The sequence below is a fragment of the Branchiostoma belcheri genome, unplaced genomic scaffold, assembly GCF_001625305.1.
Source record: "Branchiostoma belcheri isolate BF01 breed outbred unplaced genomic scaffold, Haploidv18h27 scaffold180, whole genome shotgun sequence".
NCBI classification, from domain to species: Eukaryota; Metazoa; Chordata; class Leptocardii; order Amphioxiformes; family Branchiostomatidae; genus Branchiostoma; species Branchiostoma belcheri.
In genome coordinates, this window is record NW_017803269.1 from 5335 (window position 1) to 30980 (window position 25646).

General features: G+C 41.7%; 1 protein-coding gene across 1 annotated transcript in view; it reads right to left on the bottom strand.

The window, feature by feature from the left end:
- Nucleotides 1–2723: 2723 nt before the first annotated feature.
- Nucleotides 2724–25646, bottom strand: part of LOC109467495 (talin-1-like) — a gene marked incomplete at its 3' end in the record, with an annotated part of 133275 nt that continues 110352 nt past the window's right edge. Inside the window, exons 38-55 of the mRNA XM_019765507.1 lie at nucleotides 24071–24232; nucleotides 23361–23501; nucleotides 22741–22922; nucleotides 21855–21987; nucleotides 21393–21494; nucleotides 20492–20662; nucleotides 19907–20053; nucleotides 19203–19307; nucleotides 18700–18757; nucleotides 18522–18583; nucleotides 17790–17936; nucleotides 17151–17320; nucleotides 16590–16773; nucleotides 15970–16095; nucleotides 4673–4805; nucleotides 4029–4183; nucleotides 3464–3568; nucleotides 2724–2829 (exon numbers count right to left, since the gene is read on the bottom strand). Coding sequence (XP_019621066.1) covers nucleotides 2724–2829; nucleotides 3464–3568; nucleotides 4029–4183; nucleotides 4673–4805; nucleotides 15970–16095; nucleotides 16590–16773; nucleotides 17151–17320; nucleotides 17790–17936; nucleotides 18522–18583; nucleotides 18700–18757; nucleotides 19203–19307; nucleotides 19907–20053; nucleotides 20492–20662; nucleotides 21393–21494; nucleotides 21855–21987; nucleotides 22741–22922; nucleotides 23361–23501; nucleotides 24071–24232 — 2389 coding nt within the window. The remainder of the gene's footprint in view (nucleotides 2830–3463; nucleotides 3569–4028; nucleotides 4184–4672; nucleotides 4806–15969; nucleotides 16096–16589; nucleotides 16774–17150; nucleotides 17321–17789; nucleotides 17937–18521; nucleotides 18584–18699; nucleotides 18758–19202; nucleotides 19308–19906; nucleotides 20054–20491; nucleotides 20663–21392; nucleotides 21495–21854; nucleotides 21988–22740; nucleotides 22923–23360; nucleotides 23502–24070; nucleotides 24233–25646) is intronic.

Below are 25646 nucleotides of genomic sequence, written 5' to 3' on the forward strand. Positions count from 1 at the left end.
ATATAATAGGTGCATGTATGCATACCAGACTAACACTAAATGAACTCCATGATATGACATGAATTGAAAGGTTTGGAAGGAAGGGTCGGTGAAAATGCAACCTCCACACCTGACCAATGTTTTGGCATACACCTATTGCTACCCAAGAAATGATGATAAAAGCATGTCACAGCACCTTCTGAAGTTTCTTTCAAAGGGAATAATACACAGTTTCTGGAAATAGTTCATGATAGCTGTGCACTTAGCACAAGATGTGAGATATGTAAGAGTTACCCTCATAGGCGGGCAAGGTTTCCCACTGAGGGGATTTTTTGGCTAGATTTTTAGAGTAGAAATCCCTACCAAAGCCACAACTTTTTTAGCCCATGAGTCACTTCCCCAAAGCTTTTCCACGTCTTATAATATGAAATGAAATAGCTATTCATTTTTTCAGTGTATAGTTGTTCTTCTTTACCCTAACCCAGAGAACTGACCCAGCAGGCTCTGGTGGCCACAAGGTTAATTCATCTTGCCATGCCTGTCAAGACTGCACAAAAATGAGCAGACATGTGTCTGGGGCGATTCCTCTGGGCAATTAGAAATCAGAGTGGGATTGGTCAGTTATCACATGACATGAGTCTAGTCCCAGAAGGAGGATTACAAGATCGGTGAGGATTGGTCAGGACAGGTCACATGCCTACATCCCTACACTTTTTGGTTGATATCCCCACAGTTTAGGCTGACAGCCTAACAGTTTTCCCCTCAGTTGCATAAAATAGCCCCACACTATGTGGATATTAACAGCTCTTATTGGCTGAGGGGACGTGGCCTTGGGCTAAGGGAAAGTTCGCACTACAGTATTAGCATTTATTGTTCAGCAGAATTGTTGACTTTTGAGTCACTCTACAAATCACAATCTTCATTGACAACCCCCAGGGTGTTCTTCAAAGTTCTGTCAGCCAGGGGATAACTGAGGGCACATGATAGCCTCTGATACAAATCAATCTGTCATGCCTTGTTACAAGTTAATCCCTAAGTAAATACTTGCAGCAGATACAGCAGCATGAAACAGCTTCTGGTGTTAGCAGTAGCAAGACTTGCAGTCCAACTAGAATAGTGGAGGTACTTTTTTGTGAGGGAAGAAAGCTTAAGCACAACTTACATGTATAATAATAAGGGAATTATAGAGAATGATGCAAAGTCTTTATAAGCCTTAGGTGATACATGTACAAATGTAGTACAAGAAATAGGGGGGAAATTTATCAGGACCTGGTCTTTAACTGTGTAAAGCCTACTAGAGGAAGAACAAAATGAACTACTATGTAGTACGACTATAAATTAATTTTTCATTATCAGTAGCTTTCATGTAAAGTATAGTTTTTGAACACTAACACACACAGCTCTTCGCTGAAGGAATTTATGTGCGTAATAACATACATGATGTAGACAACTATTGTTCCTACTGGGTTTCTAACTGCACAAGACTGGGTTCAAGACTGCCATACAAGTTGGAAATTGGAATAAAGTCAAAGTTATGATTGAAGACTTTTGCTTTCAACCGTGTTATGATTTATGGCAATTACAGCTTTACAAAAGGAACTGTGGTACTGTCATAGTCTTAATGACGGATGGAACTCACATGTAAGAGACAACCATAAAAATCTCTTGCCTGTTTGTGGGTTGTACAACTCCTGCAGGTCACTTTATGCTTGTGTCAATGGGAAAAGTTTTCAGGACCGAGAAAATGCAGTCGCTATAATATATATGGTTAGGTGGTCGGCTTGAAGAGGTGAAAAATTATTCACATTACATAATGGAAAATTCTCATGTTTGATTGACACATAATTGTAATGTTTATGGATAATTATTATATAATCATTTAGAATTGGACTAGTCCCTAGGGACTAGTTAAACAAAATCTGCATACACATGTATTTGTCACTCTCTGTCATGTCCTCAATAAAACTTATTCGGGTCATTTTGGACTTATTTGCTGAGTCCAGAGTTAAATTGTTTTCGAAATCAAATTGCTGCTTGAATGTTATAATTATGGCTACTCCCACTTTCTGGATGATAATGTCTATGATCTTGTGACAGCCATTGGCCTACACTCAAATGGGGGTAAATACAGGCTTGGTTAATATGTGTATCAAGTTTGTTTGTTGTTTTCATTAAATGAAATAATAAAATAATGATGTCACACACAATCATTACTAATCATCATTAAAAATGAGTCACAGGCACCATCATTACTCTGACATCCACTAGTATGGTACATTTTTACTTCTAGATGCATTTATACAATTTCACTGATATGCATTCAATGAATGCAGAATACATTCATTGAATGTGGAATATATTCTGCATTTATTGAATGCACATTCAGTAAATGCAGAATACATTCATTGAATGTGAAATACATTCATTGAATGTGAGATACATTCATTGAATGTGAGATGCATTCATTGAATGTGAAGTGCATTCATTGAATGGTAGAATTTCTGTTTTTAGTTGAGAACATGTTAAGTTTATCTTTTAGTACTTAGACTTAGAATTTTTACGCAAGAACTAAACAAAGACAAAATCGACAAAATAAAAATACACAATCTTACAATCTTGTTTGGAATGTATTTTCAATGCACTTACATTATTGTGTATTTCAAGTCTTTACAGTTTTGATTATGTCTTTGTTTATTCCTTGTGTTTGGCATAAAACAAACAAACAAACAAACAAACAGACGTACCTTTGATGGCCTCAGCCGTCTGCACCAGTTCTGCCACTGCCGTCGCCACACGTTTGGAGAAATGTGCCAGCTTCTGTTTCCCCTCGTGGGTCGGCTTCTGTAGGATCTGTAGGAAGCCAACAAGAAATAATCAATCACCAATCATTGATCTATCATCAATAATCAATCTAAATATCAAAAATCAATCAAATAGTCAATCAATACTTTTTTCTCCTTTGCTTAAAAATCAGAAACATAGAGCTGAACTTATGAAAACAGACTCTGAGGCGAAAGTCTGTACAAGGGCCAAGTTTTCCTCCCAGCCCTTTGTTTTCAGCAAGACCTCTTTTTACTTCCAAGTGCCTATTTTAGTTAATAGCTAGAGATAGATTTCAAACATACCAACAGCACATGGACACAGTGTTTCTTCCAACTTCCATAGTCAGACACAAGTTTTCCTCCCTGCCCTTCTGTTCTTACTTCTAGTAGGCTCTTCCAAAATCTTTACTAGAATAGTGAATGAACACCGTAGGAATTTCAGACGTACCGACAGTACATGGACCAGTAGTTCCACATACATGGCGACAGTGTTCCTGCCCACTTCCATAGTCACACCCAAGTACTAGTCTGTAGAGCTATCTAATGTTTCTAATGTACATAACTGAAGTGTGACGTACCGACAGTACATGTACCAGTAGTTCCATGTACTAGTTTCTACAGCTATCTATTGTTTCTATGTACATTACTGAAGTGTTACTTACCGACAGTACATGTACCAGTAGCTCCACATACATGGCGACCGTGTTCCTGCCCACTTCCATTGCTCTCTCTGTTGTCTCACGTGACTCTGCTCCAAATGCTGAGGCCTGGGGAGGGGAGGAGGGTGTTAGTCAACATCAGGAATTTTATAAAAGAACAACTGTATGAGATACAGCAATGGAATAAAACTCTAACATGTTCTATCAGAAAACAAACTTTAATCAACACCTAATTTATGATAAAAGCCATTATCATCAAACGATGTTGGTGTGGATTTATCCTTTGGCAAAAAGGGTGCACATGAGATGGACTTATAACATTGGTTTATTTCGAACAGCACACTACTTTAGTATGACAGCACAATAATACTGTAAATACACAACACTATCACTTCACAGCCATTAAGGCTGAATTGTGTGGTTAAAAGCGTTAACAATATAAGTAGCTAAAATCTTGAATGTCTCTTTGTATCATAAAAGTAGTAGATTACATATAGCATTTAAATCATTAAGATTTGGGGTTGACAAACTATACATGACCATTTAACAAAAGGGGTGTACAGGGTACCTTGCACGTGACGATGAGATCTCCCACAGACTTCCTGGACATGTTGGCGACTGCGATGATGTCGTCCTGACGACAGCTGGTTCCCGCGGCAACGGCCTTGGCGGTGAGGAGGGTGACGGGCTTGGTGCTGCGGATCAGGTCCTCAGGGGGAGACGCTTCTCAGGGGGGTCCATGGAGCTCAGGATCGTGGGGGGGGGGAGGTTTAAACATGATTGTGACAAAAAGGCATACCGTTAAATAGGATTATAGGACTTGGCATCAATTTTGGCAAAAAAGACTCAATGTACATAAAATGCCAAAAATGCTTTTTAAGAGAGTAAAACTTGCGTGAGGACACTATTTTTTCAATGTCAATTTTGGAAAACCGATTATACAACATTTCATCATTCAGGAGTCAAATCATGGACATATAGAAATGGTTGGTCAGCTTGAAATATTTATGTCTCTTGCACGGGTCCACACAAAAGAGGCTAGGGTCGGCAGTTTTTTCTATAGGTTCGGTTGGGGAAACAGGAAACAAAACATTTTTTCTAGGCCTAACAGAACTGTTGCAGTAACATAATCTCCTGCTTGATGGCCTCAATTGTTGGAATGGTTGGATACAAACTAATGAAGGTAGGATGAAGATTGAATGAAAGAAAGACAGAACCGCTGCAGTACCCTCATCTCCTGCTTGATGGCCTCGATGGTAGCCTCCAGTGCCCTGGTCCCCCTCGCTGCCTCGTCTTCAACTGTCTTCACTGTCTTCAGCAGGGAGGTCACGTTGGTCACCATCACCTGGGGCAAAGGGCAGGGGTCAGGTCATAGGTTAGGTCAAAAGTCAAGGGTTAGGTCAACACTTCATGAACACACTACATGCCAATGCTAATGCCATCACAAGCATATCAAAGGGCAGTACATTGTACAATATGCAGAATAAGCATATGGTAAAGCCTACTTCTAGGTTTATAATGTGCATTTTAGTCTTTTAAAGTTGTCAACAGGTTTGCAAGACTTTTGCATGTCAAAACATATCACTATTTTTCTTCTGTTGCAAGATTGAACATTAATGATGCCATAGTAAGACAAAGCACCATAATTCTGCTTGATAGCAACAGTACTGAAAATAAAATCTAAAATCCATGTACTGACAATGTGCAACTTTTACATAACAACATTCTCATATCAGAATGCAATCTATCAACCAAAACAGTCACAACTTCAATCACTTCCAAAAGATCAAGCAGAACATACATGTACAATGTAGTTCACACAGTTAGTAAAATGGGTGATGCCAAAACAACAATCACAACAACAAATGACACATGTACCTTATAGAAAAGCTGACAGGTGGCTGTGATATTTGTTAAATCTCTCCAAAAGGGTCAGAGACTTACTCATAGCTTTAGTTTTTTTTTTTTTGTGAAATGTAATGTATGTACAAAATTGTATATGTGTGTATGTGGCTGAGACTGTAAGTTTGCTGGTAACTGAAAAATGGAAATAAAAATGTACTACTTCTAGAAAATGAAGATGCCGTATGACGTATATAAAAATGCCTGGAAGGAGGCATGCTTTTTTTCATGATAATATTATGGAACATCTCCATTCAAACAGAAACAATGGAAAAATGTACAATTTTTAGCAGGGTGGCCTCAAAATTTGGAAAAACAACCTTTCCATTATTCAAAGTAACCAGTATTTGGTTATTTCATCTGAACAAAATGAAAGTTGTCACATGCCTTTTAGTTTTACTTAAGGTTACTCTATCATCGCTAAAAAAAGCACAAAGCAACAACTTTTCTTAGTTATATTTTTGTTCCAAAGATACAAATACTCTACAATTTCATTGTATTAACATCAAGTGACTTGCTACGTACTAAGTACAAATAGATTAATATGTTGAGCACACAACCATGCATGTATGTATGAATATGATAGCAAAGGTATTAAACAAAACATTTTATGCAACATAGTGGAAGACTGAAAGTCTAACTGATGAAATTTTCACAATGACAATACTTAGGCCACACCAATTTAATTTGTTGGTTCTCGGATTTTTTCAGGAAAAATATGAAGCGACAGGGCGAAAAAAATAAAAAATAAAAACATATCTAGGCATCCTAATATAGCCCCAAATGCTACGATAGGAGGTATGAAATCAACACAAAAGGCTGGTTCAAAATTTAAACGATGAATTTTGAACTTCTAATGATACCACTGCATTGAAAGATGGAATAACTGTAACGACTAGGAAGAAAAGGACTGTTTTCAACTGTTCAGGGCAAAATATGAGCATTTTGCAGTTGATTCTGAATTTTTTTTTTTTTGCAAATCAGGAAAAAATGAAGAGGCGAATCCGAGAACCAACAAATTAAATTGGTGTGGCCTTAACATACAAGATGCATTTTTTTGTGACCAATATAAGGGTCATGTAGTCATACAATGCTTGAAAGAAAAGATATTAGTTTCACAAAATCAGCTGCTTTAACATTTGAGTTGCTATGAATATGCCTCTACAGCACTTTCCAAAATGTTGTTTACAAACGCTTATACTGTTCTTTCCACAAGAAAACTTTTGATATATACTAAGTTCCGTCCCAGCAGAAGACTGTTACTAGCAGTTGTCCTCTCTAATCAAAATCAATATTAGTTTCTTAACAAATCTGCTGTGCTGCTATTTTACAAGCATCAGTTGCTTTTCCTTTGTAAAACTGCTGCTCAGTAATCTTAGTTTCTTTGCAGATCTGATGAAGCTACATTTAAATAACACTCTGCTGAATACAGTCTAACATGTCTAACATCTTGAAGTTCTTACTTTCTTTCTGCTCATACAATCACTATTGCTGCAGTTAGCTGCAGCAAATCAACTCTTCTCCATAAACTTGAATAAATAAATAAATAAATAAACTTGCTGAGGCCATATAACACAAGCAGATCAACCTCTGCAGTTACAAAACATCAGCTTTCTGCTGCAGCAACTTTCTTGCTCATGTTCAGAACCTCTGCAGCTACATATCCTTCTTCCTCCTGATAAGCAGAAGCTGCTTGGGCCTTTCTGCCCTGCCCGTGTTTCTTTGTAATGTTGCTGCTGTTATGTTACAAGCATCACTGTGTCTACAGTGAGCAGCAAGTTTTCCATAGCAAAACCTGTCCATCTATAATTCCTTTCCTTGCACAATAGTTAAATACCTGTCGAAGGTAAATGTAAAACGTCTTCTTCATTTCTTTCTCTCGTTGCACAACTTCCAAAACCTACACTTATTACACGATCATGTAATCATTATTGCCGCATTCATTTTTGCTGCAGCTGAAGAGCTTAAGATCCCTGCAGGAATTTCTGCAGTTACATATCCTTCTTCCTCCTGATAAGCAGAAGCTGCTTGGGCCTTTCTGATCTCCCTGTAGGCGGCCTTCCTGTGAACAGTTGCTGCAGCTGGACCAGAGGATCATCCTCACGCCTTCTCATCCCTGGTACTGGAGAGGACGGAGCAGGTGAAGACGGTACCGGACTTGAAGGTACCGATCCTCCGATCTTCTTCTTCACCTCCGGTTCCTTCGATAAGAAACTTTCCATCGATTCCGACCGAAACATCTTCACCAGCTCCGGATTCGAAGAAGACGACTCCTTTTCTGACATTTCGTCGCGACGCTTGCGGAGGATTTTCTCGAGGTGGGAGCGAAAGTCGGATTCGACGCGGACTTTACGCTTGCGGATCTTTCGCCCGCCCTCCTTGGAATACTTCTCAAGGAACTCCAAGTCTTCGCTGGCGGCTTCTTGGAGAAGTTCAGCGAGATCGCTTGCGCTTGCGGTACGGCTGGAGCTGGCGATAGAGCTTGTGTCGGTAGCTGGTAAGCTGTCACTTGCTGCGCGATGTTTGTACATAATTCTTGGACTGTCAGCTCCACCGTATAGCTCAGTGCTAGCCATTCTGATCAGCCTGGCTAGCTCGTCCTCTTTCGCTTCTTCTCCTTCCTTCCTTCTTCCTTCTCCTTTTCTTCTGCCTTCCACCTTCTGTCCATCATATTCAGGGAAGTCTCTGGAAGCTCCTGTTGCCGTTTCGCCTCCGTACTTGTCGTGTTCATAGTATCTGTGGTAATCTTCCATCGCGCCTTCCTCTGAAAAGTCGAAGAAGGGAGGCGGGGGGAGTTCCTCCTCCCCTCCCCATGGAATATCAGCTCCGCCAGCCTCCGGCTGTTCTGATTGGTCAATTCTCTGCTGACTGTACTGCTCTTGCTGTTCTTTTGTTGTGACATCTTCATCAGCTGACCATCCTCCCTGTTCCTGCATCACACTCATGTCAGGTGGTGATGGGAAGCCGTCGTGATGCCCCCTGGCAGGTGCAGTTGGCACTGCAGGAGTTTCTGCCTGTGTGGATGATGATGAAGCTGAAGGTCCTGCGGCTTCTGACGCTTCCGTTTCGGACGCTTCTGTGTCCCACTCTGCTTCTAACAGGTAGTAATCCTGCATCAATTCAGCCACAATCGCCTCCATGTTCCAGCTTCCCACCTTCTCCAGCTCATCCTGACTTTCCTCTTCCAGCGCTGGACCAGTGGATGCTGGCGTCTCTCGTGGTGACAGTTTCCGAGCGATCTCTAACTGCTCGATCCCTTGCTGCCTGCTCCACTCCAAATCACTGCTAGCATCTGTAGCAGTATTACCCTCCATCACTCGTCCTTCTAGTTCCCCCATCCCTGATCTCTCTGCATCATCCGTACCATCCTCCTCTTCATCTTCCTCCTCTTCATCATCAAAGAGAGCCTGAGTGTTGCTGCGAGTCACCCTCTGTAGTCTCCTCTTTGCTCCACGGTTCTCGGAAACCTTATAATAATAATAAGAAGAAGAATGGTTTATTTCTAATTTCCGTCACATGTCACTGTTCTAAGACTGAATTATGGTGATAGTAAATTACATACATTATCATATACTTAAACAATTATTACTAAAGGTTAAAAGTTATGAATTACAACTACAATTTATGTACAGTCGAAGTGTACAAGGTATAATAAAACTAGTACAATGCGTTGGATAAAAGATGCACGTTCGTGTACTACAAATTATCAAAATCTTTAACAATATTTCTATTAACATCTGTGTCCATAATATCACCAGGGTCCACAATATCGCCACCTTGAGAAATAGTGTGCTTTAAGATATTTTTACTGCAACATACTTTTGGTATGCACTCCTGCACACCTCAAATGTACATACCTAGGGTATGTTGCAGTAAAAATATCTTTAAGCACACTTTTTCTCAAGGTGGTGATATTATGGACCCTGGTGATATTATGGACACAGATGTTATATATATATAGGATTTATACTAAGTAATGATAAACAAGGGGCATCATATAATACCTTGACAGCGAGTGAATACAGCGCAGCTTGCTGCTGCAGTTGCTCTTTTTCTGCAGCAAGATTCTCCTTGTGATGCAGCAGCTCTTCCATCCTCTGCATGTTATCTTGGATCAGCTCCTCAAAGATGTCATTTTCTGTTTCCATTTCGCTTGTTGAGATTTCCTCTTCTCCGAGAATGTCTTCTTCGCTGGCACTGAGCTCGCTCTCGGTACTGAGTACTCCAGCATCCTCCTCTGTTGTTGCACCTGTGGCAGGTGGATGTTCACCTGTTGGTTCACCTGTCCTGTCCTCACCTGTGTCTCCATCATCTTTCTTCTCACCTGTAGAAATGAACAAATGGATTTGTTAAACACAGTAGCCTATGAGATAAATTGTGTAGTACTTGCATTTTCCTTATAATACAAGTGTAAAATTAAAGATTAAAAGAACTTTGCATTAGAATTATGTACATTATTATCACTATCCTAAGATTGAAAGATATATCAAATTATTGAAGTCAAATCAGTAATGCAAGTTGAAAGAAGGTTAATCACTTCCTGTTTTTAAATTACATAGTAATACTTTTCTGTGATAACATTGCAGCCTGTTTAACTTCGTATAGAAACAATTGAACCACTGTTAATAATCTGACGAGATACTTACCATCTTCATCCTTATCTCCATCCTCTCTTCCCGCCTCCTCTGGACCCTGTCCTCCAGCCTCTGGACCGGAGTCCTGATCATCATCATCATCCTTCCCATCACTCACAGAACTCTCTTCTTCCTCCTCTTCACTGCTAGTTTCTGTCGACTGTTCGCTTAACTCTGGCTCCACTTCTCTGGTTTGTATAATCTCTACCACAGGGCTGAATCGAACTTTCGGGGGTGACTTAGACAACATCTCTACAGTCGAGATGTTGTCAGTTTCCTCTTCCTTGTCTCCGAAATTTGTCGCTTCGTACAGTTTACCTTCTTCGAGACCTGGCATCTCCCCCATTTCTGATCTCTTCCACAGTTTGGCCACTTCGAAGTCAGTCTCTGATTCGAAGGAGCTCTGGCTTGCTTCTTGAGACAGGTTTGGTTCCTGAGAAAGACTCTGGTCCTCTTCTGGTGATGAGGAGACATCCTCCTGCTCCTCCTGCTCTTCTCTCAGCATCTCTTCTTCCCACGTCGTCATGACAACAGTGGTGTCTTCAAACTGGACTTTAGGAGGAGATCGGGAGAACTCAGTAGCATCACCTGTGGGTTTTCTCTGTTGCACATCTATAGCAGAAGATGGTGCCTCTTGCTGTGGTTTAGGCAGTGAAGTTGGGACCGTTTGAACAACTGTTTGTACATCTTTCCTGCTCTGTTTATTCTCTACTCTGTCCATGATTCCGAGTTTCACAACTTCTGCGTAAGTCTTCTTCAGAGCGGTGAAAGACGGTAAAGGTGGAACTTTAGCTGGTGTTGTTGTCTTTTCTTCCTTCCTAATGTCAGAATCCTGTGGTTCAGTTACTCTTGTCTCCTGAACAGGTTTCTCTTCAACCAAATCTTTTTGTGGCTGAATATCTTTCTTCTTAAGAACAGGAATCTTGGAAGACTTTGCCACCTTCTTAGCATCTTCTTGAGGAGGTGGGGTTGGTGCATCCTCCTTTGGCATGTCTGCTTCTTCTTTCTTTAAGACTTCTGTAGGTTCCTCAGGTAAGAAAACATCATCTTTGTCATCTTCGAGCAAAGTTGGAAACTCGACCAATGGAACAGGCTGTTGCCTGGATACAGCATCCAGATGTACATCATCTCTCCTGGTTTCCTCATCTTTAGGTACCACTGCAGTTTCTTCATCAAGGTACATCTCCATCATCATTCTCCTTTCGTCCTCTTGTCTAAATTTCTCGTCCCATTTTCTTTCCTTAACAAGAGGAATTCCTCGGAAGACAGAAGCTTCTTGTCTTCGCCTTTCTTCTTCTTCAAGTCTTTCTTGTCTCCTCCTTTCTTCTTCCGCAAGTCTTTCCTCCTCAGCTTTTCTAAAAGCTGCGGCTCTTTGTTCTTCTTCAACAAGTTCTTGAATAATTCTTTCTTCCTCTTCTTGTCTGAACTTTTCATCCCACTTTCTTTCTCTTACAATAGGAAGACCTCGATACAAGCCTTCTTCTTCTTCTACCGCCTCTGTTTGCACACTTTCGCTTTTGCTTTCTTCCTTAACCTCTTCCTTAACTTTCACTTCTTGTAAAGTCTTCTTCTTCCGCACGATGACCTTTCCGGCTAAGACTGGCTTCATCCCCGTTGCTGCAAACCATCTTCCACTTTCTTCGTCGAATTGAACATTTTCAAGAGCATTCTCGAACTCCATACTGTGAGGATCTTCTTGTTCATCCGAAAGCTCATAGATGGTTTCCAACCCTCCTGGGGTGACGTCGTAACACATCTCGATATCTGTATCAGATTCTGACTCCTCGAGTTCGCTTTCTTGTATCTTGTCAGCTGCTATTTTTGCTAGAGATTCAGGAGAAGCACCTGTTGTCTTTTCCTTCTCTGGTATTTTCTCTTCTGCCATTTCTTCAGGTACGGGACTGTCGAATCCGATGTAAGAACTCCTCTCTGCGGTTGAGTCAGCGTCTTCTGTTGTTTCTGATGTTGTGACGGTTTCTGTTGTCTCCATCTGTGATGAGGACGTTGTCCTGATGCTGCAGGTTTCCTCCTGTTTTCTCTCATGAATCTCAATCACATCAGGAGGTGGAATCAGCTCTGTTGATGTTTCAATGATTGTCTGTGAAGTTTTAACTTCTTCGGTGACCTGTTCGATTTCTGTGATTAAGTCAGGCGGTTTGAATGGCTCTGATGGCGGTTCAGAAACAGGTGGAGGAATGAAGGGCGGTTCGGAGGCGGTTGCCAGGTGATCGGGTGAATGACTGACAGGTGGTTCAGGCAGGGGTGGAGAAGGGTGTGGTTCGGAGGCTGAGGTTGCCAGGTGATCATGAGGATGAATGATGGGTGGTTCTGGCAAAGGTGGCTCGGAAACGGTTTCTAAGTGATCGGGTGAATGAGTGATAGGTGGTTCAGGCAGTGGTGGTGGAGTCTCCATGGAGACAGTTGCTAGGTAACCAGATGGATGACTGACAGGTGGTTCAGGCAGTGGTGGAGGGGTCTCCATGGAGACAGTTGCTAGGTTACCAGACAGATGACTGACAGGCAGCGGTGGTGGAGTCTGCATGGAGACAGTTGCTAGGTTACCAGACAGATGACTGACAGGCAGTGGTGGTGGAGTCTCCATGGAGACAGTTGCTAGGTAACCCTGAGGTGGTTGAGAGATGGCCTGAGCATCTTCAGGAGGAGGTGATGTTGCTGAGGAGGAGGGATCCCGATGGACCGCCTCCTCCATACTTACTTTGTGTGCCTCCCTGCTCCTCACCATGGACTGGTTCCCGTACACCTCAGCCTCTCCTCCTCCTGGTGGTCCAGCATCCGTGATCTCCTCCACAATCCATCTCCCATCCTCATCTCCGACTATCTCCATCTCTGATGGCTGCTCTCCTACGATTGTGCTATCCGCAATTTCTCTTCTCTTCTTCAGCTTCTTCTCAAGTTCTCGATCCGTCGACTCTCTCACAACAACTTTCGTGAACTGTACTTTCTTCTCAGTCTTCTCTTCTGTGGGGTCGCCGACCTTCCAGCTCGGGGACAAGGGTCGGAGGTCAAGGGTCCTGGCGTGGGGTTCAGGGGTCAGAGGTCGTTCTGTGGATGAGTGGACGACGTTGAGGTAGGGTGACCTTGGGCGGTCTCCAGGTGACAGCCTTCCTGGAATCGGGGACTTCTTTCCAGGAACTGGGGACTGAGTGCCTAATAAGGGCGACCTCTTTCCTGGAACCGGAGACTGAGTGCCTAATAAGGGCGACTTCCTTCCAGGAACTGGGGACTTCTTTCCAGGAACTGGGGACTGACTTCCTAATAAGGGCGACCTCTTTCCTGGAACTGGGGACTGACTTCCTAATAAGGGCGACTTTCTTCCAGGAACTGGGGACTTCCTTCCAGGAATCAGGGCTGGCTGAGACTCCGGTGTTGGAGACTTCGGCCTGAGCGCCCTGGTCGGCACATCCTGAGAAGTCTTGCGTGATTCTTCCTCACTAGGAGACTTGTCTAAGGTGGGTGAGATGACACGCTCCACCACATACGTGATCGGTGACTGGACCTCCGTAGCTCGCGATCGGTTTTTCACGAGAGGCGACTCCGGACGCGGGCTCGGCGATCGGTGTCGTAACATCGGGCTGTCTCTCCCCTCCTCAATGTACAGCCTCCGCATTTCCGCCTGTTCGAAGCGTTTCACGATGTCAAAAACGTTTTCTGAGGGTTCCTCGGAAAGCTCGTGGACTGGTGTTTCTGTCCTTTCTGTGTCCGAAGCATCGCTGTACACGTACCCAGGTGAGGGCAGCCTGCGCACTGGCTTCGGAGGTGGTGGCAGTGAAACTTGTGTCCTGCCAGCTTTCTTCTTGTCATGTTGTGCTTCTGTATCTGATGAGTCACTATAAGTATAACGGGGGGATGGCTGTCGTTGGACCTCTCTAGATGGTGGTAGCGAAGCTTGCGTTTTGACAGTTTTTTTCTCGACAACAACGTCTGGCGTGATCTCTTTCTTCTCCACAGTTTTACCAACCATGTATCCCTGTGTTTGGCTTTTTGTGGTCACCACTTGACTGGTGGAAGTTTTGGTGATGTAGGTGCGGCTTGAGCTTTTCTTGGTCTGTTCCTTGGCTAGTGAGTTGATGTAGTTCTCCCAGCGTGGCTGGTTGGGTTTGGTCACTATGTACTGACTGTGGATGTCTTGTAAGAGTTGCTAGAAGTGGAGAAAAGGGGAAGGAAAACTGGTTACGATTCTTTTTTTTCTTTCAGACCTGGTTTTAAGTAAGGCCACACCAATTTGATTTGTTGGTTCTTGAATAGAAAACATTATTCTGAAGGATCAAGATGAAAAATTTAAAGCTATTCTTCCTCAAATCATGGCAACACCATTTGTTGTTGGTTTAGGGATTTACAAGTATAAATAAAATGCTGAATTGGAAGATCCACATGAAAACATTCAGAGTCAGAATTTGAGGAGACGGTCTTTATTTTGGCTCTCAGTTTCCGGAAGTGAATATTTCATTAGTAACTTTCATTAATTAATTAATTAAGATTCAAGTTTTCCTCCGAGAACAAAGGAAATGTATATTTGGTGTGGCCTTAAGTTAAGATGAAATGTGGACCAAAAGAGGCAAAAACAACAAAGCAAGGAAATTCAATACATGTTTTTCAGATTTATCATACTCTACAATAGCTTGACTTACAAAACAAAAAATAACTCTTCATGCAGAGAATTACTTAATTTATGCAGAGAAAAATATACATAACAATATAATAAAGTCCTCCATTACTGCATCATCCATACATAAAAAACAAGAGCTGCAAATTCTAGCTTAGCTGAAAGAAAAAAGGAGCAGAATCTAAAAAAGCACCTTTTTTCTGTAAAAAGAAAAACTACAAGTTTGAAAAGGAACAGAAGTATCAATATTTGAGGAAAAAGAAGTCTTGAAACTTGGCAAAGGTTTGAAAATTGGCAAAGGTTTGTAACAAAACGTTTGTCACAGAAAAGACACCAGGAAAGAAGGAAGGATTGAAAAAGGTGGAGAATGAAAAGGTGGGAATTAAGGAAGGAAGGAAGGAGTGAAGGAGGCCACAGCTGACAGGATGCTAGTATGACAGGCACACAGCGAGATTGAGAGAAGGTTTGAAGCATTCAGTGGAGAAATATCAGCATTCCAGATAGAGAGAGACAGAGGTTTGGAAAAATGTAGCCATGCAAACACAATCGCTGCCATACTAGCAACATGCCAGCTGTATGTGACATTCTGACTGTAGCGAATAATGTGGCGAAGAATGTTGTAACACGTTACCTTTTGCTGATCGCACGAACGCGTATCCTAGGTCCTCATCGCCGCGGGCAACCAAAAAACTCACAAGACGATTGGCTGATGACTCTCGAAAGATGTGCAATGTGGTTTAAAATGGCAGTCGATATAAGTAGATGCCATGCCACAATACAAAATGTATGTTTCATACCGTTTCTAGTGGCAACTAGACATTAGTTGTATTTTCTCGTCGTCATGCCAACATGAACATGAACTCGAATTGTTGCAGAACGCTGTATTTGTTGGCAAGTTCAAGGTTAGCGTCACACGTACCAACATGTATGGGGGTGTTTGGGTGGGGGTGGGTAAAAACACATGCTACTGTTTTATATACATGGGTACACTTATAATGTATGTGTGGTGTATGTACGTAGACATGGCAATGCAAATGCACAACATCAGCTTCTATGGGACTTGTTGTAGGTCTTCGAACCTAAATTCTTCTTGCAAAACTATGCTTTTGGCTAGCAATTTGAGTATAATAGTTAAAAAACATCTTTGATTCAAAATTGAACAAGACAGCTTTGAAAAAAAAGTGTGCAAGTTTTGAAAAATATTTTCTTGAAAATTTTTTTTTTGCAGCCACCTGTCAGCTTGAACTTTTTTCCCAGATTGCATCACACCAAAAACCGACCAATCACACGCGGCCACATCATATCATCACCTACACTGCAGTACCGTTCATGCCAGACAGGGGGCATACCTTGGCTGAGTTTTTGAGCTGTACCATGGACGGGTCCTGGACTGGTTTGCCTGAGGCATTCTTGGTCGCCTCGATGAGTTCTCCCAGCGCTACGGCGACGTCTTTTACTGCGTTTATCAGCAACACCTGAGGAACAACACAAAGTTTTCTTACAAATACTACCAATGACCGACGTTGCATGTGCACAAATAATAATGCTAACAATAGAAAAACCACTGGCCTGAAATCATTGTCTAAGTCAAAGTTGTTGACAGAGTTTCATGGTATTCCTGACAACACAAAAACTGCATGTATACAGAAAACGCAGAATGAAAGTTGCCATTATATATTACAGAAGAACCATATTCTGTATATAAAAAAAAACATAATTTTATAAATTATATAAACTACTAGCATATATTTGAGACTGTACTGCAAAACAAAGAAAGAAGAAAATATCAGGGTACAGATTGCAATCTAGCAGAACAACCAATTCTACTGCTAGAGATCCCAATTGGAGATGCTAGCTTGTTGCACTAAGCTGCCAAACCACAAACATGTACACCCAAGTATACATACAAATGCTACCAAAAACAAAACCATCAAAGGAAAAAAATTATTTTTGTGTAAACCCCCCTAACCTGTGCCTCTGCATCCTGTGGCCCCAGACTGGCTGCACCAGACTTGACTGCGTCGGCTAGTTTTGTGATGGTGTCTACCGCAGACTGGGCAGCTGCTGCCAGGTGCTCCTGACTCGATGCTGCACCTGACACGAGCGTCTTCGTGTCCTCAACAAGAGCCTTCGCTGTCTTCAAGATGTTCTCTCTGTGGTTGTGAGACATTAAGACGTTAAAATTGTTAAAATTACTCACAGAAGACATACATGTATCTGCATGTATATAGACATTTTTTTTTAGTTCAGAAAAAGTATGTGATCAGTGAATGCTTACTTTAAAAATAGTACATCTTTGAAAAAGAAGGAATATTTACTCAGACCAAGGAACCACTTAAACGAAGTTAAAGCTTCGGCTTATAGGAACAGAACAATACTCAACTCTCTGAGAGGCTTTTTTATGACATCTTTTTAAGCTGAAACAAACCCATGATCAGCCGTCAGAACCGACCAGCTTTAAACGTAGTAGATACTAGCAGACTAGACATGTCAGGGACCCCAGCAGACTGGATACTACAACTACGTAAACCTGTGATCGGCGAATGCTTCATCCTCCATTTCAGGACTGAGCGTCCCCGCTGAAGCAAACATGATGGTGGTGTCCAGATCACCGATGATGCCGCTAACCGTGCTCGCTGCGTTGATGCAAGCCTGGGTGCCTCTGGAGCCGGCTTGTAGGGACGCCAGCACAAATGATACCTGCAACAAACAAGTTTGATTATTAACATTGCTGAATATTTTGTGTTAACATATTTTACTAGCTGAGTCAGAAAATATAAGGGTTACAATGGGGTACTTTTCCATTGTGTTCTGTTCCAAACTGGAGTTAACCCCAAAATTGCATGTTTAGCGAAAGAAGTGAACAATAGGTAGCAGGTCTTTTTTATGGAGTAACCCCAAAAGTTGGTGGTGATCATACATGTACCTACTGCCACACAAATTTGAGAGAACACTAATGCTGAACTAAAAGCTCCAGATAAAAAGAAAATCCAAGGATAAAGTCTGTACCCTTAGTGCACACAGTCTTATACCAGATTGAAGGTTTCTCCCCTGCCTTTTTCATCTTGTCCTTTTGACAAACTTTCACTAATAAAATGCAAGTCAGAGACTCAAAATAGATGGTATGGCCTACTACATTTCATGACAACTTCTATGATTTTAACATTACCTTTTCAGACACAGCTCTGGAGTTTTCGATGAGGTCCTTTTTAGCGTAGGTGTCAGACGGGTTACTCTGGATGGCTCCGGCGTTGTTCACTACATCCACACAGGAGTTCCCCAGGTCCTGTACCGAGTTACGGATTCTGTCCGAAAGCTGCAACAGAATGATACATGTAGCAGTTAGCAGTGTGTAACAACACATGTAGCAATTATCAACATAATGACACAAATCCACACAGGAGTTCCCCAGGTCCTGTACCGAGTTACGGATTCTGTCTGACAGCTGAAATAGAAATTATACAATAGCCAAAAGTGAGAAAAAAATTCCCTGTCCTGTATACGTAACAGTTGCCATAAAATTTGTAAGATTTGATCACTGGTAAGAAAAACAGACAACAACTTGATTTCAAAATATGTTTAATCCATACCTATTACCAAGATGTCAATAAACAAATCTTGAAAACTGGTAAGAAAAATTTCCCTATTTTCAGGTACAGCAAACTTTTGGACTTATCCTGCTATTCGTCCATACATGTATGTCACATCGAATCAATAATTATTTCATCATTAAAATAAAATTTTTATCTTTCAGTTTTTTCAATATATATATCACCTTGTACTAAATATCCAGAACAACAACATACAGAAGACCCAGTAACAGTATGACTAAAGAAGAACCAATAAGTGACGTTGGTATAAAACAAACAAACAAACAAACAAACAAACAAACAGTGTTTACCTCTGGGCTGTTGATGGTTGCCATGGCACCCTTGCTCTGCACAGCCAGCTCCGAGAAGTCATGTGACAGGGAGTTGGCCTGCGGACCCAGCTCTTCTGGGGAGGACGATGCTTTACCAACCTGGGGGACAGTTAACATTGTTAACTCATCATTATTAACTAGAGCTCCGAGAAGTCATGTGACAGGGAGTTGGCCTGCGGACCCAGCTCTTCTGGGGAGGACGATGCTTTACCAACCTAAGGTTGTTAAAAAGATTACCATCAAGTCAGTATTCTGGTAATGCTCACTCTCCCACCAGTTTTCTTTCTTAATTTATTTATGAATAAAGATACCACACACATTCTTATAATGTTATGATGACTGTAACTGTACCTACTAGTAGAAACAAAGGTTCATCTTGCAGTTTGAAACTGGCTTGATACATAGTATGTATCTGTGAGTCACAAAGAATATTCCTTCAAACAAATGTATCCCAGTGAACTTCACATTTAGCAAATGCTTGTGTGCAAAGCTTCAAATACTTCAAACTATCCTACACCTACACCCATATGACAAGCAAGCTCATCCTAAATCCTGATGTACCAACAGAGACTGAGAGTACACACATGTTAAGAACAGCAACTTTCACGTAAGAGTTAGCTGGTTCTTGAGGATTTGGAAAGACACTTGTACATTATTTACCATGTCGTGTGAAGTCCTTGCGATCTGTTTGGCGATTTTCACCATCTTGGTCTGATAGTCGACGAACGTTCCGTCTGGTTTGTCCTCCAGTCTGCCGTCTACCATCTGGGAACAAACAAGAACAACATCAGCTTTAGGCAACACCAATTTGACAAATTTACTATTTTGAAGAAAAATACCTGAAATGAAAGCCTGAAGTGAGAGTCTGAAGTTGAAGTCTATACCTTTTTACACACAGTTCTAGGGCATTGTTTCGGAAATTAATTCTTGTTGAAAAAAGAAGCTAAAAAAGTAGATCTTAACTGGCTATGATTGATATCTGCAAATTGCTCCTTTTTATTAAAACAAAAATCGAGAAATTTCCCTTTTCCCATTCACTTAACCGCGAGGGGCCGACATCATCTACCAGATACCTTTGACCCAGTGTTGACGTCACACTTCAAAGAAGCCACGTGACAAGCCTCACTGGGTCAGTCTACTGAGGAAGACCTAGGTGAGATAACTTCTTTGTGTTGGATCTAAAGTTTTAACTTTAAAATAGAAATTTCCGCTTACGTCAATCATGGCCTTGGTGATTATGAAGAGTTTGACTTCTCTTCTGTAAACCATGGAAGACGTAATGTCCCACCTTTTCCAAATTTTGTGAGTTTTGGGAAGTTAAAAGAAGAATAGCTTTTTCAATAAAACAAGAAATCCCCACTTACGTCCGTCATGGCCTTGGTGATGCCGTCCACCATGCCGAACACGGCTCCCGTCTCGCTCGCCGACTCGTCTAGCGTCTTCAGAAGGTCGTCTACAGCTTCCTTCATCCCCTCCGCTGCTTCATCTATCGCAGCATGGGCGTGGGTCGCCTGGCAACACAGACCAGCAATCACATCGTTAAGTTTCATGAAAATTTATGGTGAAAATCTAAATGCTTAGAACACTAAACAGGGTTAGAAATACCCATCTGCAATCTGCATTTTGCAGAGACATTTTCAATATTGCAGAAGAAAAATTAAGCAACCTGCAATTTTGCAGACTGAAAAAATCAGGCTACGGGTACAATGATGTTTAAGAGCTTTTGAGTTTACTACTGACTCTATAATATACAAGACGTAATTTTGCGTAACATTTTTAAAAATTGCACGTAAAATATTTGCCAACATGCAATTTGCATATGTCATGGGTTTAGATCCAGACTTTTTGTGTATGTGAATTGGCATTAAGTATTTCCAAATTTCAAAAGCAAATTTAGACATTCTGCAATATTGCAGAACAATGAAAAAAGACTGTTCTTCGGTTCATACCTTGGGGTTCCCTCCTCCCTCCTTAGACGTGTAGACCAGCTGTAGTGCTGACTCAGCGACTGTCTTGGTCTGCTCCAGGAGGTTCGCTTGTTTCTGGGAGTTCATCGTCTTAGAGGCGAGGTTGATCGCCGCTGACGCAAGGGGGTCGAAATAAGACGACAGCTGGGTCACCTGGGGTAAAGAAAAAGAATATCATAATATTATTAAGAACAAGGAAGAAAAGTAGAAAAATTGTATTCAGAATCAGCCTAAACTGATGCTCAGTTCAATTCATTATTTTGTAGTCTGTCTCTCTCTCTCTGTCCTCTTTCCCTCTCTTGCTCTCTCCCTCATTCTCTTTCTATCTCTCTCTTTCTCTCTCTCTCTCTCTCTGTATATCAGGCAGTCTGGAAGGACTATGACTATTACACTCTTTTCAAGTAACGAAAATAACAGTTCTGCATACTTCAAAGCTCTTTAAATGCCAGAGTAACACTGCCAAAGAGTTGTGCAGTTTTGAACTGTGCTAATAATGATTGTAACTGAACAGAAAAATGAAAGCAAAAAATGAAAACATTTGACTACAAAAATGAGCAATCACAATTCACACTGCTATGACATAGAACTTACGAAATGATCCCTACACGTCCTAAAAGAACTGATGAAAGACAGAACAATGAACTTCAGTGACCCTCCCCACCTAGTGTCCGAGTGTCTCGGCCTTCTCCTTCGCTGCAGAGCCGCACCCCACACACTTTCAAGATCCCACCGCACTTATCAAAATAAAGCAGGGGTCCTTCCCGGTGTGAGTGGCTCAAACCTTACAGTCCGGTCTTACACAGCTTGTACTTACTGTACAGAACTGGTGTGTTACGCCTAAAGGCGGTTTACCGGTTATGCGAAACAAAGTAACCCTCCCCACCTGGTGTCCAAGTTTCTCAGCCTTCTCCTTCGCAGCGGAGGCGACTCCATCGATGTTCTTCCCAATCTCGTGGGCCGCGTTGTTCATCTGCTCCTGGAACGTCTGTGTGTAACCAGAACTAAATTAAATCTGCCCTCACTGATTATAAAACATTTTAGACTTGAAACTTAAGTCCTACATAACAGATTCTTCCTCAAAACTGTGTCTTCATGGAACAATGTATCGCATCTTGATGACAATTCAAGGTTCAGTATTAATTTTAATGCATATCAAAAATACTTTAGCTATACCATCCAAAAAAACCTTTCAGTCATGTTACTCTACAAAATTAAAGAAGAAACAAAAGAAACGAAGAAAAATGCATGAAACGAAACATCCTTGTAGTTCTGGTATCCCTACACCTCCATTGGCTTTGAGGTCTTGTGTTGTGGTGACAACCAGAAAACAAACAAACAAACAAACCTGTGTTGTCCCTTCGTTCCTTGCCTCCAGTTTCTGGGTGACAGCAGACAGCGAGGCCTGGTCGACATCACGGATACACTGGTTAATCACCTCTATACCACGGTCACACTCGCGCTGGCCGGGGGCCTTGTCCCTGTTTGGAACAATGATACAGCCATGGTGAGAAGGTTATGTTTTTAGAGGGGTTTGTGTATGTGTGTGTGTCCGCCCGTCCGTCTGTGGACACGATAACTTGAGAAGGCTTAAATGGACTGTCTTGATATTTGGTAGGTGGGTAGGTCTTGATGAGACCTCAAAATGATTAGATTTTGGACCCTCTAGCAGCTTGTTATGGTACTGCAGCTGAACTTCCGTTTTGATATCTCATGATCTAGACATGCTAGAGTGACGAAATTTGGATGGCAGGTAGCTCTTGTGAGATAACAGAACAGTCTTGTTTAGCATTCAGCAAACAAAATTCAAAGATTTGTGACAATGGTACAGCCTCCGTTAGCTAGTTGGGTTGAATTTGTTCTGATTCTTATCATTTTTGACCAATACTAGCTACCCTTTTGGCATTCCAGTGAGAATTTTTGATGGATTTTTGATGGATTCTGAGATTGGTTTTGGAGTCTCTAGCAAACACAAACACTACGATTTGAACTGACAAATTGACCAATCAGACCAGTGATCAAAGTTTAACTACCAATCAAAACCCTTCCAAGATTATGAACTGACCAATCACAATGCTCACCTGATAGAGGCAATGAGCCTTTTTGTGGGGTCAGACACAGTTTTGGAGCTTCCAGCAAACAAATATTTGAACTGACCAATCAAACCCTATCTAGATTCAAATGCACCAATCACATTCCTCTTGTGATTTGAACTGACCAATCACAACACTCACCTGATAGAGGCAATGAGCCTCTTGATGGAGTCAGACACAGTTTTGGAGTGTCCGGCCAGAAGTTGCCATGTTGGAGGGTCCTTCGGGTTCACTGCCAGAAGCTTGGCTGTGGTAATCAGGGAGCTAGTGCTGTCAATGATGGTTCTACCGGCAATCACGATTGGCTCCTGGGCCTTCCGTGCCTGGAAAGTGAGAAAAATCAGCCAATCAGCACTCAGTTTGTAAATCTACTCATTACAAGTGTGGTGTTTGCTTGTAGTAACATACTTTTGAAACTTTCTTCCTATGATTCTACTATTTCCAAAATTTCTGGGCTTCTGCAGTTCATACTTGATACTTGATACTTTGTTTGAGGACTGTCTACAGGCAAAACAACCTTGTACTCTTGTAGACTATTTACATGATGTGTAAGAAGATCTCATCCTCTGTAAGTACATGTATCCAAGAACATAGATTTGCCCCAGGTGCAGTTCTGGTCTCTGTGCATCCAAGAACATAGATCTGCCTGAGGCACAGTTCTGGATATCTGTGGACTATCCAAAACCTTGCCTGAGCATGATTCTGTATAAAGCACAGTTCTGGATACAACAGAGTACAATGTACATCTATGTGCTCCTTACCTCTATGCTGATCTGTGCAGGCACGCTGGCAAACTCAGGATTAGAAGCGAAGGTTGTCAGGTTCTCCACTGCCTCCATCAGCGGCCTGCTCGCTTCGGCAACCTGCTGACGGTTCTGCTCGGTAAAGTTCCCGTCTAGAGCCTGGGGAACAAACAATCATCGTTAGATTCATGTACTAATTAATAGATTTACCTTTACCAAGCAGTAAAGGAGCTTTCAATATAGAAAGAGCTTTCAATAGAGTCAGAGCTCCTTGCCTTCTACTTACTTACTTGTACTTGAGTAACTCCTTGCCTTCACAAAAGGAAAACATTGTTTTTGCTGTTTATTTTTCTTTTCCAACATCATAAGGTCAATGACCTGATCAAGATGTCTGTCACCATGGTAACAGACACCATGTGGCGTTGGATGACATTATGTAGCAAGTGGCAGGACAGAGTTGGTGTTGGCCTCAGGAAGAAACAAAACTGGAAGTTTCAAAGTGGATTAGGTTTAAGAGTCTTTGAGTTCAATGTTGTGAGGGTCTTGCTGAACTAGCTACCTTCAACATTTCTCTACTTTCGGCTTTTTTCTAAAATACCAACATTCCTGAGCCAAATTATAAGCTGACAACATAAAAGTTCTTTTTGCACCATTTTGTTATCCTCAAAAATGAATCATTGTCAAGTTAATGCCCTTGTACTTTGCCCTTTCACCCTTGACCTCCTCACCTTTATACTCTTGACCAGGTTGGCTGTGCTGTTGGCGACCTCCTTCGCTGATTGGACGAAGTGTCGCTTGGCAACCGGGTTGGACGTCTTGGTGGAGGCGACGCGGCACATGTTGCAGAGCGAGGAGGTGTGCTTGGCGATCACCGTGGCAGCAGACAGAACCTACAGAACACACACACATGGCAACCGTTACCCATAGCAACTGTTACTATGCAGAACTACAGAGTGTAACAACAGACACACTTCCTGTACTCTGTTAATGGTTGATATGCAACAATTTATTCTGACATTTTCCTGAAGGCAGAACATTTTTACCTGACGATTGTTAAAACTATGTTAGAACTCTAACAGGATTTTTTTCAGAGAGTCATGCAGACAATGGAAGTTTAGAAAGAAGCAAGGATGGTGCAAGTGGAATGGGCCATGCAGCATTATGCTGTGTTGAGAAGAGTGAGATTATTGGTATGCAAGTTAGGGAAGGAGGCAACCTGTGATTTGAAGAAAAATTGTGGAAAAATATCTGGTTTGGAGGCTGAGAATTATCTAGAAAGGAATTTGAGCATCAGGGGATCAGAGGTCTTGGAGTCAAAACAGTTGAGGAAGTTTTGTTGGGCTGGTGCAGAGGAATATTCAGGACTGGGCTGGTGGAAAACAAAGTGTGAAGTTTTTAAAGAAAGAAGATAAAATTTGGCAATGGAAAGGATAAGGATTAACTGAGGGACTGGGGCTGTCTTATTGTACTAGTGCAGAGGAGGCTTGCCTTGTGAAAGTGCAAAATGGGAAGGGTTTACGTGATTTAGTGCCTGTGCAGAGGAAAGCGAAGCGTTGATGCGGCCTAACCTACCTTGATGGGCACAGTGCGGTCGCGCTAGTTTCAAGAGAAGAGTGAGAGCGGAGATGAGATGAGAGTTAGGACACACGCACAAACAAACAAACACACAAACACACACGTGAGGCTGAGATGGAGAAGCGTGGTGAGAAATGGTGCCACCAGCACAAACATGAAAAGTACACATAGTACAGGAATGGTACACTACATTAAATACAAACCTGGTTAACACTTTAGTTGCCTTGTACACAAACCTTTCATTACTTAGTGTTTAGTATCTTCCGTTTTCAAACCATAATATTAATGAAACTGTATAATATGTTGTACAGTTAATATTTTGTCACAACACAAAGCCAGGCTTAGAATACACTAGTCCATTGAAAGCTACTGTACAGTAACAGTTAATGAACTGGTCAGCTATTAAAATAGGTAGAAAAACTGAGACTACAATAATTTTTTGAACAGAACTAAAGCCTGGCCTCCTCTTCTAAATACTATCCTCTTCCATACATGTATGTACCAAAAAGCTGCAAGTTAAGCCAGGCCATTCTGCTGCTTAAAACTACGCCAAGTATTAGGTAAAACTACACGTACTGCATAGTTCTGGAGTGCTGCTATAGCAGTAAAAAAAGTCACTAGAGAAAACACATGACAACTGTAAAAAGAACTGTTGCCTAGTGTGTAGTAACTACTAAGCAAGCCTTTTTGATCGTGACGAAGCTTCAAAGCTGCAAACTGCTGGCGTCA